This window comes from Gymnoscopelus microlampas, assembly GCF_963454915.1.
Source record: "Gymnoscopelus microlampas genome assembly, chromosome: 5".
Lineage (NCBI taxonomy): Eukaryota > Metazoa > Chordata > Actinopteri > Myctophiformes > Myctophidae > Gymnoscopelus > Gymnoscopelus microlampas.
In genome coordinates, this window is record NC_139942.1 from 19,148,338 (window position 1) to 19,162,508 (window position 14,171).

At 42.2% G+C, this 14,171-nt stretch overlaps 1 protein-coding gene across 2 annotated transcripts in view; it reads right to left on the reverse strand.

Annotated features, from left to right (window-relative positions):
- Positions 1 to 137: 137 nt before the first annotated feature.
- Positions 138 to 14,171, reverse strand: part of LOC311045382 (double-stranded RNA-specific editase B2-like) — a 34,029-nt gene continuing 19,995 nt past the window's right edge. For both annotated transcript variants that reach the window (XM_084057228.1, XM_084057227.1), the window contains exons 4-10: positions 9,195 to 9,315; positions 8,075 to 8,243; positions 6,754 to 6,905; positions 5,243 to 5,417; positions 3,353 to 3,534; positions 2,197 to 2,372; positions 138 to 474 (exon numbers count right to left, since the gene is read on the reverse strand). In XM_084057228.1, coding sequence (XP_083913354.1) covers positions 292 to 474; positions 2,197 to 2,372; positions 3,353 to 3,534; positions 5,243 to 5,417; positions 6,754 to 6,905; positions 8,075 to 8,243; positions 9,195 to 9,315 — 1,158 coding nt within the window. In that variant the 3' untranslated portion in view covers positions 138 to 291. The remainder of the gene's footprint in view (positions 475 to 2,196; positions 2,373 to 3,352; positions 3,535 to 5,242; positions 5,418 to 6,753; positions 6,906 to 8,074; positions 8,244 to 9,194; positions 9,316 to 14,171) is intronic.

The following is a 14,171-nucleotide window of genomic DNA, read 5'->3' on the forward strand; positions in this document are numbered from 1 at the left end:
ACACACACACACACACACACACACACACACACACACACACACACACACACGTTACCCCAATAATAATTCACTCAATCTATTCACAAGTTTCCTAGGGGTTGTGGGCATCACTTCCTGTCGATTTGATTGGACTGGATTGGATTTGATGGGATTTGATTGGATCAAATTGACAGGAAGTGATGCCCACAACGCCCTAGGAAACTTGTGGATACCTTTAGTCATTCATTCGCTTGCTCATGCTGAACCAAATTCTTTAAAAATGAACACAAACATACACACACACACACACCATCACACAGTGACAGTGAATTGGTCCAGTTCTGTTGGTTTCCTGGTCCAGACCCCAAGCCCTCCGTCTCGGAGAGCAACGGCAAACTGCTGTCTGACTCTCTGGTAGGACCGGGACGCCATCTTTGAGCCAGAGTATGTCCTTATAGCAGTGCGGTCCTCTGTGTCTGATGCTTCTCTGTTCAACTGAGAGGGGGAGAGAGAAGGTTGATTGATGGACTGATGTTTTTATTGACAAAATGAATATATATTTGTACATATCTGTCAAAAGGATAACATGCATGGGGGTAGCAGAGAGATAGGCCTACAGGAAAATAAAATCAATAATAAATACATTCATACAATTTCCAAAGGACTAAACAACTAAAATAGCAAAAAAAACAACACGGGGAGGGGAAAGCGGTTGGAAAGAAAGGAAGGGTTAGAATAAGGAGGTAATAGGATAATAGGAGGAGAGGGCAAAGTGGAGGCGGAGGACAAGCTAAGAAGAGAGGAAGAAAGTATATGAAGAGAGAGGAGGAAGTAGCACAACAGATGAGATGGGGAGAGAGGGAATGCTGGGAGGAATAAGAGGGAGAGGAGGAAAGAATTGCAGATAAGAGGGAGGAGAAAAGTTTAACATAAGAAAAAAGTAGAGATAAATGGAGGGATGGAAAGAGAGAGAAATCATAGTGGTAGACAAAGAATGAATGAAAGAATTTGAAAAAATAACAGGACAGAAAAGAGAATAAGCACAAAGATAAAGGAATGGAGACGTGACAGAGAGGAGAAGGAACAGAATTAGAACGAAATGAGCCGACAAAGTGCAGCTCTCAACAGTTGGCTGAGCGACCTCCATTTAGATCTCACAATGCAAATGAACATCCTTCAGCCTTTAACTCACTCATAATATCTCACACAGTCTTTAATGCCCCCCCCTATCTCTGTCTGTCTGTCTCACTTCATATATCTCTCTGTCTGTTTCCACTCTGGTCTCAGCCTGTTCTCTCTCTCTCACTCTGGGTCTGTCTCTCAGTCTATCTCCACTTCTCCTCTGTCTCAGCCCTCTCTCTCATGCTTTCTCCCTTCTCCCCCTTTCTCTGTTCGCGCTATTTTCCCCTTTCATTATTATCAGTGTCTCTCTCTGAGACGTAATGAGCCAAAGCCAAAAAATGGCATCTCTTTCAAGCGCCTGTGCGTCTTGTGTTGCGTGTGTGACATTAGGGTGTGGGGAGCGTTTTGTTGTGCAAAGTGATTCAGATGCTTTTCTAAATAATTGCCACTCTCTGCTGTCATCAAAAGTCTAACCGGGGCCATGACTCAGCATACATATTTAATTTCACAGTGGAGATTAAACCTTGCTTCATCAAAACATCATCACAGGTGTTTTGTTTTGGCTTTTTTTTCCTGAGGGAATGCCTTGACGAGGCGTGTCATTTAGGAAAGACAAATGGTATTAGTAGGGGGATAATTAAACAGCCTGTGGATATCAGTAACTGCAATGCATTTGTTGTATCGGCCAAGCCGAAAGGCATGGCCAATACTATGTTTTGCACCCTGTCTGTCTGTCCGTCTGTCCGTGTGTGTGTGCGTGTGTGTCCGTCCGTGTGTCCGTCTATGGACAGCTAATCTCCAGCATCGTTGGCTTGATCACAGCGAAATTGTGCCCACACACTCCCTGGAAGCCAGAGCAGAACTTCTGCCCCACATTTTTCACCTGGGCCTGTAATAGCGCCACCAGGGGGGCGCTTTTTGCTAAACTATTTTTTTTACAGTACTACAGATCTTGTCCAAACATCACACAAATTGGTACACAGTATCTCTATAGTCATTAAACAAATCGGGTCTTTCACATTTTTCATATTCCATCCTGATTGGATAAGATTGGCTTCCAAAGTTTGCAGGAGTGCTCTGTTTTGAACAAAATACCTTCAGCCTCTGCCAACGGGTGAAGAGGGAGCGCTTGCAGAGTCGCGACGGCGCCCCCGAGTCCGCTCTGCGTCCCGTAGAGGTGCTGACCTCCTCCAGACCGCTGTCCCCACAGCTCCAGTTCCCACTGAGGGTAGGACACCTGCCTGACAGGCGAGCCTCACTGCTGCTCAGACCTGTCACAGGGGAGACAAAGAGAAACCTGCTGTTCAACTGATCAGCTGAAACCAGATGGAAGCTTTCATCCTGGTTTCACCTGGCTGTTAACCTCTTGAACCCTATACTGGACAACTCGATAGACATTAGGGTGCATACCATGTGGGTGCAGAATGCACGCATTAGCGTGGGCTCTAGTCTCTTCGGAGGCATGGGTTCAAATCTGAGTATCACTGCTTACAATGTGTGTTAAGAGTGTATCAGCAACAGTGAGCGACTGAATGAGTGAATGGATTATTGATCTGATAGGTGTCAATTTCCCAACACGTTCTCAGTGTAATCACTGTCAAAGTAGAGCAATTTATAGTTAATAATTATTTATATAGCACTTCTCAAAACATAATTACAGTTATTGGCAATCAAATTATTGATACATATGAATTCTATCCACATCATTACCTTGCAACCTCTGGTATTACATTAATAAAGCAGGTATATTTATATATGTAGATAACAACATGTGAGTGCAGAGGTGTGGTACAGGAAGTGACATTATGATTACGTACAGACAGTACAGTGTTCATTTAACTCTGAGAGTGTAATGGTCCATTCTGGTCCTCAAAGTGTGAGGGAGGGGGGGTTCCAAGGGGTCCCCAGCTAAATTATTAATATGGCATTACAATTATTTTTAACCACTTATTTATTATACTTTGGCTATTCAGAAATGTCAGATGTACAAGCTCACAGAGCTGGGAGCTTGTACATCTGCTATGTTTGAAAGATGTTTACCGTAATACAGATGGGGGTCAAATTGATACACATCAATTTGGGGGTCCTTGACATGAAAAAGTTTGAGAACCACTGCATTACACTCTCAAAGTTGAATTAACACTGAGGATTATACTTTAAGTGGTGAAGTGGTTATGAAAACACATCGTGTTAATTTAACTCTCTACCAGTTAAATGAGTACTCAGGATTTGACAGTGTTGGGGAACTCACAGCCCAGCAGCATGCGGTTGCGTTTGTACGGGAAGGGCAGGTGACCGGCGTGGCTGAGACGTCGTGCCATGGCTCTGGCCAGGTGGCCGCCGTGGCACAGTGTCCCCACTGTCAGGCTGCACAGGTACACCGGCTCCACAAGGCCGGAGAGGAGCGCCCCCTGCAGGCCCACAACGTTCCACCTGTTGAGACAATTAAAGGGGGATGAAACACTGGGTTGTTTTCCGGTCGACCATCAGTTTTTAATCTGCTGTAGTCTTTATTTTTCGGACAAGAACAAAATACCTTCAGAATTGACATGACAGAAAAGGGGGAAAAAAGACAATACAGTAAAGTACAATACAGTAAATGAAATGAAAAGGAAGAAAGAAAAAAACAGGGCGGGGGGTATACATACAAATACCATTTCTCCCAACGTTTCTCAAATATCTCTGCTTTAGTCCTCAGAATATAAGTCATTTTTTCCACAAGACATATTTCTTCAATAATATCAAACCAATGCTCCTCTCTAGGAGGATCTGTTTTCAGCCATTTCCTTGTGATGGCTTTTTTAGCCGCCAGTGTCAATATTTTGAACAGATATATGTCCTCATGTCCTATTATGTCCTCTGGTGTCAATCCGAGATATAAAATCCGGGGATCACTGACAATCTTGTAACCCATTACTTCCTCCAAAATCCGGAGAACACTGTCCCAAAATGACTGTATTTTCTTACACGACCAGAATGTATGTGAATGATTGGCGTTCAGATGTCCACACTGTCTCCAACAATACTGCTGCTTTCTCAGTTGTTTACTTTTGATTTTAGGTGTAATAAAAAAGCGTATTAAATTCTTCCACCCAAATTCCCTCCAATGTTCAGAGTTTGTTGAAGATTGTTGTGTTTTACACAAATCTGCTGTAGTTTTTAACCTGTTTTTAACCTAAATGGGAAAAAAAAACGATACAAAGGTCACACCTAACTTTGATTCTGCCTATGTGGCCGTCTTTTTACAATGGTTTTCAATGGGAATGGAGCGTTTTGTTTCCATTGCGTGGCTTTCCATGTGAAAACACCCATTAAAAACCATTGCAAAAAGACGGCCATAATAGGCTGCAGACACAACGTTTGGTGTGTCCGTACCCTTAAGGAAGAATACAAATTCTAATTCCCAAGGATTATGCAAGTTCACACTGACGATTCTACAGTGTATATTTGGGTCCCAGAGATCAATCTGTGGCCTAACGCATATCGAACTGAGGGTCTTTGACATTAAAAGGCGAAGGAGGTCCGTAGGACATGGAAAGCAGCCATTCATCAGTGGGTTCCTCTGCACCATGAAGCTAGGCACTCTGTGAAGCATCACAGTTTAACCAGCATCTGACCGTCTAGACTACAGCCTATTAGCAAGCTGGTGCACCATATCACAGCCACCTGCTCTTTGAGGGGAATAACCTGTTTGGCTGAATCCAGATGAAAACTACAGTTCCCCTGTAATCATGAAGATGAGACATGTTGGAATATGGCTTTATATGCCTTAACCACTTAAACTGCTTCGTTCGACTGGTGTCCCCCAAGGGTCTATACTAAGGGGCCCTCCTTTTTCCCCGTCTACTCTACACCAAATCTTTTCGCTGAAAATTGTTGTCTTTATTCATAGAGAGAGAGAGAGAGAGAGAGAGAGAGAGAGAGAGACGCGGTTGAGATTGAGTTTAACCACTTGACCATTAGTCAAAAAAATAGCAGATCAGCAAAAATAGCAGATCTACAAGTACAGAGACATCTCAGGTCCAGTCCAACTCTAGAGGGTTTAAATGGTTAATGAGTTTCAACTGACGTACAGTCTCATAGTTAAATCTGAGTTAAACGAACACTCAGGATATTGCAGTGCAGGTGTGTGTCAGCTGACCTGGCTATTTTGTCGGTGCAGGACATGGTGACGCGTGGTCTCCCCGGCAACGCTCCAGCATCACATTTCTGATTGGCTCTGGGTGCTGCTGTGACAGGAAGCGTCCCCTCCCCACCTCCTATCTTCATTCTTAGGTGACAGTGAAACTTCCTCACCAACCTGTGGCTGCTGGTGTCTGAGAGAAAGAGGGGCAGAGAGACAACATTAAAAAAGGAATGTCTGGGGTCAGTGGAAGGGGAGGCACAGATAGAATCAAAAACATGTATGAATACATCTTTGACTAAGTAAATTTGATGGTTTTGATTTGAATATATTTTGCATGAAATCTCTTAAACCCTATTTTTCTGTTCATACAATTTCATATTATCTAATTTGAAAGATTTTGGTGTTTTAGGCTTGAAGGGGTTAATATCTAAACCCAAAGGATATCACTGGGCACCCTCTTGAATTCTTAAGCGGTGACCCCAAGCTACAAAAATCAATTGAGAAAAAAACAGACGGAAACAGGTTCAGCCAAAAATCCCCCTTTGGCTCCTGGACTATTAAGACACATGTTTTCAAAGTGGGGGCCGGGCCAAAGGGGGGCCATTTGGAAAGGAGTGGAAAAAATTATTATCCTAAAATATATACATTATGTTTATATGATTTTTGATTTACATTGATTTATTTGTAATTAAAAATGCCATGTGATGCATTTTGCGGTTATAGATTGTCAATTTTAGCTATTCCCTTTTTTAAGCCATTTCACAATTTGGGGCCTGCACCCAGAGGCTATGGCTATTTGAGGTCAGTGGCTTAAGATACCAGTCTTCTGGGGTCTGGTGGGTAAAGGATCATTACTGGAAGGTCTCGGTTTCAAATCCCCACAATTTGAACAACCATCATTGAATTATGCTTATTTTTATTAAAGTGCTGATTTAGTCAACTTTACAGTAAATGTGCCAGTGTTAGACAAACAGCTAATTGTAACTCATGTGATTATTTTTCTCCTCCAATATACATGGACATTTTTGCATGACGTTTTTGAATATTTTAAACATGTGTGTAGGAGCCAATATGGGTGTTTTTGATGTATTTGATTTATATTCCTTATTTGGTGGTGTCATTGCACTGCCAAGCCACAAGGGAGCATATGGCGCATTGGTGGTGGTTCACGTCACCTACTCAATGATATAATGAACACACGTGTGCAACTCCGGTGTGTTTGGACTCGGAGAGAAGCAACAGTTCTTACCGCACGTTATAGCACACATTTAGGAATTTAGGAAACAAACATAGAAACAAAAGGAATTAGGAAATACACACACAAGGGTGACTTTGGGGTGTTATTATTATTGCCAATACAAGTGCTGCTGGAAGGAGCCAGGCTGGAGTGAGCGAGGCGAGCGCGTCAAGAACAAACTTTTGGTGAGTCCAAACGCCACCGTGACCGAACTGAAGGCGGTATTGGGCCAAATTTAGTTCAATCACTACAATGTGTATTAAGATGAACAGCAGGGTGTTTATCTTACTGGTAGCAGTGAGTTCATACGGACAGTTGAGTCGTGCGTCTCCACACGGCGAGGAGCTGACAAACATGTGGAACAGGACACCGTCTCTCAGTCTGTATCCAGAGCCTTTATTTGGTATGAAGATGGACTGGTCCACGTCATCTGGTTGTTTGCTTTATGGAGACAATTGAGACGAGGAAAGAACATCCTTTATTCACTCAGTTTGAGACGATAAGCTCAGGGAGAGGTACTAGACCAAAATACAAGTCAGAACCGAGGTTTCACACACAAAAGGAGCATCAGGGTTGTTCACAATTAAATGGCAAACATTTCCCCATCTGAGTCACTGTCACCGTGACCCATTCGATGCACAAGCACAGTGGAAGTCCATTTGGGAGGTCTTCCACTTCCAGTGAAACGCATTCCTTTGTTTAGTTTTCCTTGTGTGTTCTGTACTGTGTTTTTGTAAATACTCGTATCACACTGATCGGGTCAGTCTGTCCCTGTACCAATGTCAACAAGTGAAACACATGTACCCAATGTACTTTAAACTAGAAAGGTGTGCTCAGCAGAGCGTACATCTCTGCCACAAGATAACAACAATGTATGCCGTGAAATCTCATGGAAGTAGTGCAGCAGTTGTACATCATCTCATGTTTTTGTAATCCACAAAGTCTGTTGTGTATTCCTTGTGTCAATTATATTTGTATCACCAGCCAGTCAAAGGTTGCGATGTGAAATCTGACAGGTTGTTTACTGCCCAACACTCACTTTGCAACTCCTTCACGAGAGTAAGCTCTGTAATATTGATATTACAGCTTCAAAACATGAAACCGAAAAGGAATGGCATGTAAGGATGAGATGCACACAGCTATATCTGAAAGGTGGCAGACCATGCCAACATAGTCTCAGGAATAAGAGCTAAGTGTTTTGCCAGTGGGGGGGTCCAACACACATTACTGGGCAGGTCAGGGTGACGTTCTGATTACCAGGTGGCCTCTCCACCCACTAAGGTGACAGAATGACAGATGTTTTTTTCATGTATTTCAATGAGCGGCGTCTGTTGATCAAGCTGAAAGCTTGACACAACACAAGCAGAAAAGGGTTGAAACCAGTCAAACTTTTGGCAATTCGCATCGCAATGTCGCTGATAACTGCTGATGAGGATGTTCACCGATCACACCGTTATTAGACTAATGTGTTTTATCTGATAGTATTCATGTCAAATCCTGAATACAGGTCAAATAATCTATCAACCATTAGGTTAAAAAATATAACTGATGTAAAAGCAAGCTAAACATCGCTATAGCCAGACTTCAGCCATCCTGTCTTCAGGCCTTACCGGAGAGCCAGTTCCAGCTGAGAGTAGAGGAATCGAACCAATGCCCTCCTGGCGATGACCTCAGAGTGGCAGTCGTTGAGCGTTGATCCATGGTGGCTGACAGCGTCACCACTCAGACACCTGGTCCCCGAACCCAGAGCCACGACCAGGGCCTCGTGCAGGTCAAAACCTGCCCGGAGCAGGGAGGGGAGGAAGGGATTGAGAGGAAGGGAGGGCAGGAGAGAAGGAAGGCACAGATGGAAGAAAAGCAGGGAAGTAGATAGGGAAGGGGGGAGGAAGGGAGACAAGGATATAGAGGGAAAGAAAGGAAAGGAGGAGAGTGGGTGAGAGAGAAATGAGTGAGAGATAACAATGTTTCAGGGAGGGAAGGAGAGGGGGTAGAGAGGAGGGAGGTGTAGAGATGAGGTGAGGAAGGGATGATAGAAATGGCATAGAAGGTAGAGGAAAACAATTCATTCGATTTTCAGTGTACACAAACATACTAAAACCGTGTACTAATTACTGTACACGATGAAATATGCAGTGTTAATTTAACTGAGTCTACTCACAGAGTTAAATTGGACTATTTGGGTTAATGAAAAGAACACACTGATGACATTCTCACACTATAACATGAACACCATGTCGTCTGATAACAGAATACAGGAAACAGATTGAGAGGGTCTGATGAATAGTGTATGACATAAAACAATGACTAAGGCTGTGCAATATGATTCTTGTTAAGTTGTTATGCTGCAATCTCACCTCATGAAACATTCATAGGCTGTTAGAGATGTCTGTCTCCATGGAGCCTTAGAGCCACTTTGCCACTTTGATGTAAAATCATAGAAAGTTTGTTCGTTTGTTAGATTTTTAATTTTTTGGATCTCCCAGCAACAACCAACAAACCACCGAATAAAAACTCGAATTGAACATTCCCTGAATTAACAGTGATTTTAAAACGTATATACACTGTAGATTTACCCTTGTATTCTTTTCCCTGTCATGGGCATTCTACTGTCCTGGAGCCCTGTAAAAGTGCCACATAACTTTGTTTGATTCAATGCTGCAACTGCCTCCTGCTGCAGTGAAACATTTGCCTTTGGCATTAAAAGTCAATGGGACATGTCGCAGTACCCACCTCTGGTCATTACGATCCCTGCCAGCACCTTGTGATGACGGGCTTGCGAGGTAGCGCAGCAACTGTCCGTCAGCTGTCTGTATTTTTCTCTCACCAGGTGGAAAATTGCCTCTGCAAAGCCCTGCAGGAAAACAGATGAATAGATGGATGCATTGTGCTGTTGGGACCATGAAAAGAACAAGACTAAAGTTTAAAAGCCGAACTAGCGCCACCCTAGAGGCTGAGTTGCTCTTTACACCCAACCAGGTCAGTCTGTTGAACCTTTACCTGAAAAGCTTTAAAGTGAAATAAAGTAAGTTACGGTAACATACCATAAGTGAACCCATCTGCCACACCTATAGGCCAAAATAGCCAAGGGGTGGCAAAAGAGGAGAGGCTATGGGGTCACAAAATCAGTAGGGTTCATAGCAATTCAGTCAGTAGTGTTCAAGATATCTTCTTTGGGTCCACAGTGTTGGACTAACAAGCTGTCTGATGGGCATGGCCACCCGTAGAGGCCTACTGCTAGTGGGGATACAAATTATGAGTTTCCATATATTCATTGCTCTGATGAATCAAAATGATTGACACATTAAAATACAAGACCAATGTTTCATCGCCTAAGCTGCCTTCATCAGGGTTAATCTCAACCATGATCAAACACATGTGACATGGAGACAGAGTGATGTTGGATCATGATAAAACAAAACACACAGAGACAGAGTGATGTTAGGACCATGATAAATGGCTCTCATGGAAATCATCATAGCCCTGATTAAGTTTGATTTATCCAAGTTGCTTCCACTATTTGTCACACCAATGTATCCCTCTTTTTCTCTCTCTCTCTCTCTCTCTAGAAGCTGTCTGCTTCAAGCTCTCTCTGTCTCTTTCCCTCTCAGAGTCTCCGTGTGTATCTCTCCCAAATTTTTTTTTTTTACTATTTTGTTTAACTGATACAGGATGCTAACACTTCTTGTCAAACAGGTAACTCAAAAGGTAGAATGCTTGCCTTTTAATCACATGCTTCTGGGTTCGATCCTAAGCGCTGCCAGTCAGACTTATCAGTAGCACGGCTTGGATAACAAAAGCATGAACTAATCTTGCTTTGATTTGACCAAAAAAACAATGACTGACCTTGGCGATCATTGTCTTTTGATACACACAGAGATATCAGAGATTTAGGAATAGGACAAACGAGGTGGAGATTAAATGACTAAATGTCTGATATCTCTTTGTGTGGAAGCATTAGGACATAACTAGATTAATTGATAAATGCAGTTTTGCATTTCGGATTCCTCAGCATGAGAAATAGATGTTGCATGTGTGCATGTGAGCACAAGCAGCAGGGTCATTTGACAATTTGCTCAATAGGTGAGAGTTGACAGCTCTGCATACCTGAATATAAGTATATCCTACTATCCTACTATAATTCTAGTAACCTCTGTCTGTAGTGGTAGGTGAGTGAAGCTACCCGGTTCTCCTCAGTGGCTGGACCAATTGCTCTGATTTTGCACACAGCCATTGACCATTACCATCTGAACTTAACTGTGAAGCCCGTTTTTCAATTTCATCAAATCTCAGCTTCTTATTAGCGTTTATGTGTCAAACAATGGTGGACTCTTGATCAAACTGTGCATGCGCCGCGGCGCGCCTGTGTGTGTCTACAGCGCGGAAACGAGTTGGGGAAGCACACTGCTCACGCGACAGGACATGCAATAACCCCACGATTGCAACTACTTTCGCCTGCACACTTCACCGGGTATGGTCTAGTAAGTTGTGATTAACAGAGGCCAAGCAAAATGGCACTAAAATGTGCCTTGGGAGCAAAGGCATGAGATACTGCTTATGTTTTCCTTAAATCAACAATGAAAATAAATAGGTAATAAGATACAGATCCATTGACAGGGTTCATAAAATGAGGATATATTTAACATTTTATACTCTATATTGGAGGGGACAGATTGATGTTTTCTCAGTATTCGGGAGGGTGTATGCCTAGGACCAAAACCCGAAAGCTCATGAAAGGCTTCTCTACATGTCTGCAGTAATGCACATACTGCTGTCAGAATAGACCTGGACCACAGTACCGCACTGCAGTGAGTCTGTGTGTGACAGGCTGTCAATGACTGTCATGAGTTCTCTCCTCTGCCTGAACTCCCTCAGAGTTACGAGGAGCTGGACCCAGTGTCCTTCCTCATAGTTCCTGGGTCTGGCATACTTTGGCAGACGCTGTCACGAAGGGTGTCATTCTGAGCAATCATGAGTTTCCATTATAGAGTTGTATTCCCTAATGAATACAATGGAAATATCTACAGTATCTGGATATATCCATGGATATGGGTATTATTCTTTTCAAAGTGAAAAAGAAGTGGGCTGTCCACACCAGTTCTTTTCTTATCTTTTATCAAAACAGGCAGCAGGAAAGCTTTGAGGGAGACGGCATAGGGGAGAAGACACAGCAGCCATCCATAATAATGTATCTGTCAAACTGTCCAACTCCTCCACTAATGTGGGTGGAGGCAGATAATATTTGATGCCCATGGATATATAGCAGGTTCAGGGGCCAGTCTCCCTCAATATCTCTACCAATTTCTGACTAAATAAATGCTGCTTGGTGGGAGCAGAAAATAAAAGCAATGTATTACCAGCAGAAATAGCAGGGTGATTGGCTCTGCCACATTTTCAGAGATTCCATGTTTAGTATAGCTCAAGGTAGGTTGTGGGTTCTCCTCCCTATTGCTTAATGGCATGATTCCCACTGGGACCATACATACTTTAAGGAATACTCCAGTGCCAGATACGTGATTGTTTTGTCAATTTGTCAATTTGCATTAACAAATTGACATTTTATAGTAGGAACATTTTATAGTAGGAAATGGAAAATAATATTGGGGATATATGGGCATATAACCATGCCTCTTCTGTTGAATACTGAAAAAATATCAATATTATTAGTTAAGTTTATATTATTAGTATTAGTTTCTTTTATGTTACCCTTTTATCAGCATCATCTTATATTTCTGTCTTCCCTTTTGCCATTTTAATTGTGTGGTTTTCTGTGCAGCACTTTGTAACGTCTGTTTAAAAAAGTGCTATATAAATAAAGTTATTATTATTATTATTTGTGACATGAGTCTTCTGTGTCATTCTGTGGCAGAGGCGACAATAGCTGGAGCTTTGATGTCTCACAGGTTAGGTAGTTTTTTCAATGGTTTTGTATTTTGTAAATTCATGTGACGTGCTGTGTGATGCTATGTAATTTATTGGGTTTAAGTTATATTGTGATTTTACAAAACTATCTTTTACCAAAATAAAATCAATCAATCAATCATCAATCAATCAATCAATCAAAGTCACAGCCCTGACAATCTGTGTTGCCTTCATTTTGCTTCAGCCACACAGACAGCATTGATAGCAGCTGTATTGGTCATTACCCCTACCGATAACGACATGATGGAGATACTGTATAAGGCTGAAAAAACAGTGGAGTTTACCTTTAAAATATATATCATGCAAACCACAGGCACTGTAGTACACATGATATGCCTAACGTACACTCCGTCCTATGACTAAGCATACATCAGGAAGTAGGCTATAAGCATTCACCCAGTGCTAATAGCCATTCACATCAAGTTGGGGAGGAAGCTGAAAGAACATGAGATGCTACCTGGATGGCGATGGCACACAAGGTCATGTGTAATGAGTGTGTTAAACAATTATCAGTCAAATTAATATGCTCTTCACACCGCCTCCTCGCTTGGTCTGCGTCTCCTTGGGCCGGCTGACGCTCCTCCTTGATTCCTCCTAATGTGCTGTAATAATGTTCATTAATGCGTCACAGTGGCTGATAGACAGTTCAGATTGGAGTATGGGTGTACGGGTGGGGGGGGCTAATGCTAAGTGATCAGCAGAAGAGTGAGCCGTGAGAGAACTGATATGCAGGAGTGAAAGAAAAAATATAGAGGTTATGACAGGGAGAGGGGGAAACCTTCATGTTTCTGAAAAGCCAATACCGATGTTACAAAGTAAATTCATTTGTTGTATTTCTGTCACTTTTATCTGCCATCTTATGTTACTATTCCATTCTCTTTTACTGGCCCTTGCACTCTATGCAAGAATTCGCTTTCAATGTTGGTAATTAGCAAGTTAGCAGGAGTTACATTTACAGTATACCAACCATTCACTTGCTATTGATAGTAAGTTTGTATGTGTGCAGTTTGTAAACAAAGTCTAATCGCTATGTATTCAGTGGTGAAGCCTAATTCTTAAGAATTACTTGACCAATAAGAAGAAAAGTGCTTTTTCATTGCTTGATTTTCAACTTTTCAACTGATATAACTTTCACACCCTGCATGACTGTCACTTCATCAGGCATTTCTTCCGTTTCTTGCATACATGGACCATACATGGGCAGCCTGATTGGTCTACTTTTGAGGAGGCAGACATACATTACATAAATACATCCATGACTCACGACAGAGACAGACAGACAGACAGACAGACTTCTGACAAAGTCTTCTGGCTGTCCTGATAACTAGGCTAAAAACCTAAGGGTGATGAAACCTTTGCAGTGGTATCTCCCACTCCCTGGAACCGTCTCACCTAAAAATACAATGTCAGTGGGTTGTTTTACTGTAAAAAGTTGTTAAAAACTCACTTGTTGGAACAACAAGTGAATAACTTTTAAGGTTGTTTTGTTTTAAACTATTTATTCGTTATTATTTCTATTCATGTCATGTTTTTGTTCATTGTACAGCTCCTTGCAACAACTTTATAAATAAAGTTGCCTAATACTCCCTTACTTACTTAGGCTACTAACTTACTTGCAGACAGGGTACGCCAACCACCTCTTGCATCATCTCTCACACACCTGCTATGCGGAACTCAACTGTGTGTGGAGAGAAATACTGCTAAAATTCATAATGCATGACAGCAAGATGCCATGAGGAAGAATCTTTGCGGTCAGAGAGGCATTATGAAGTAGTTCTGAAGCCACGG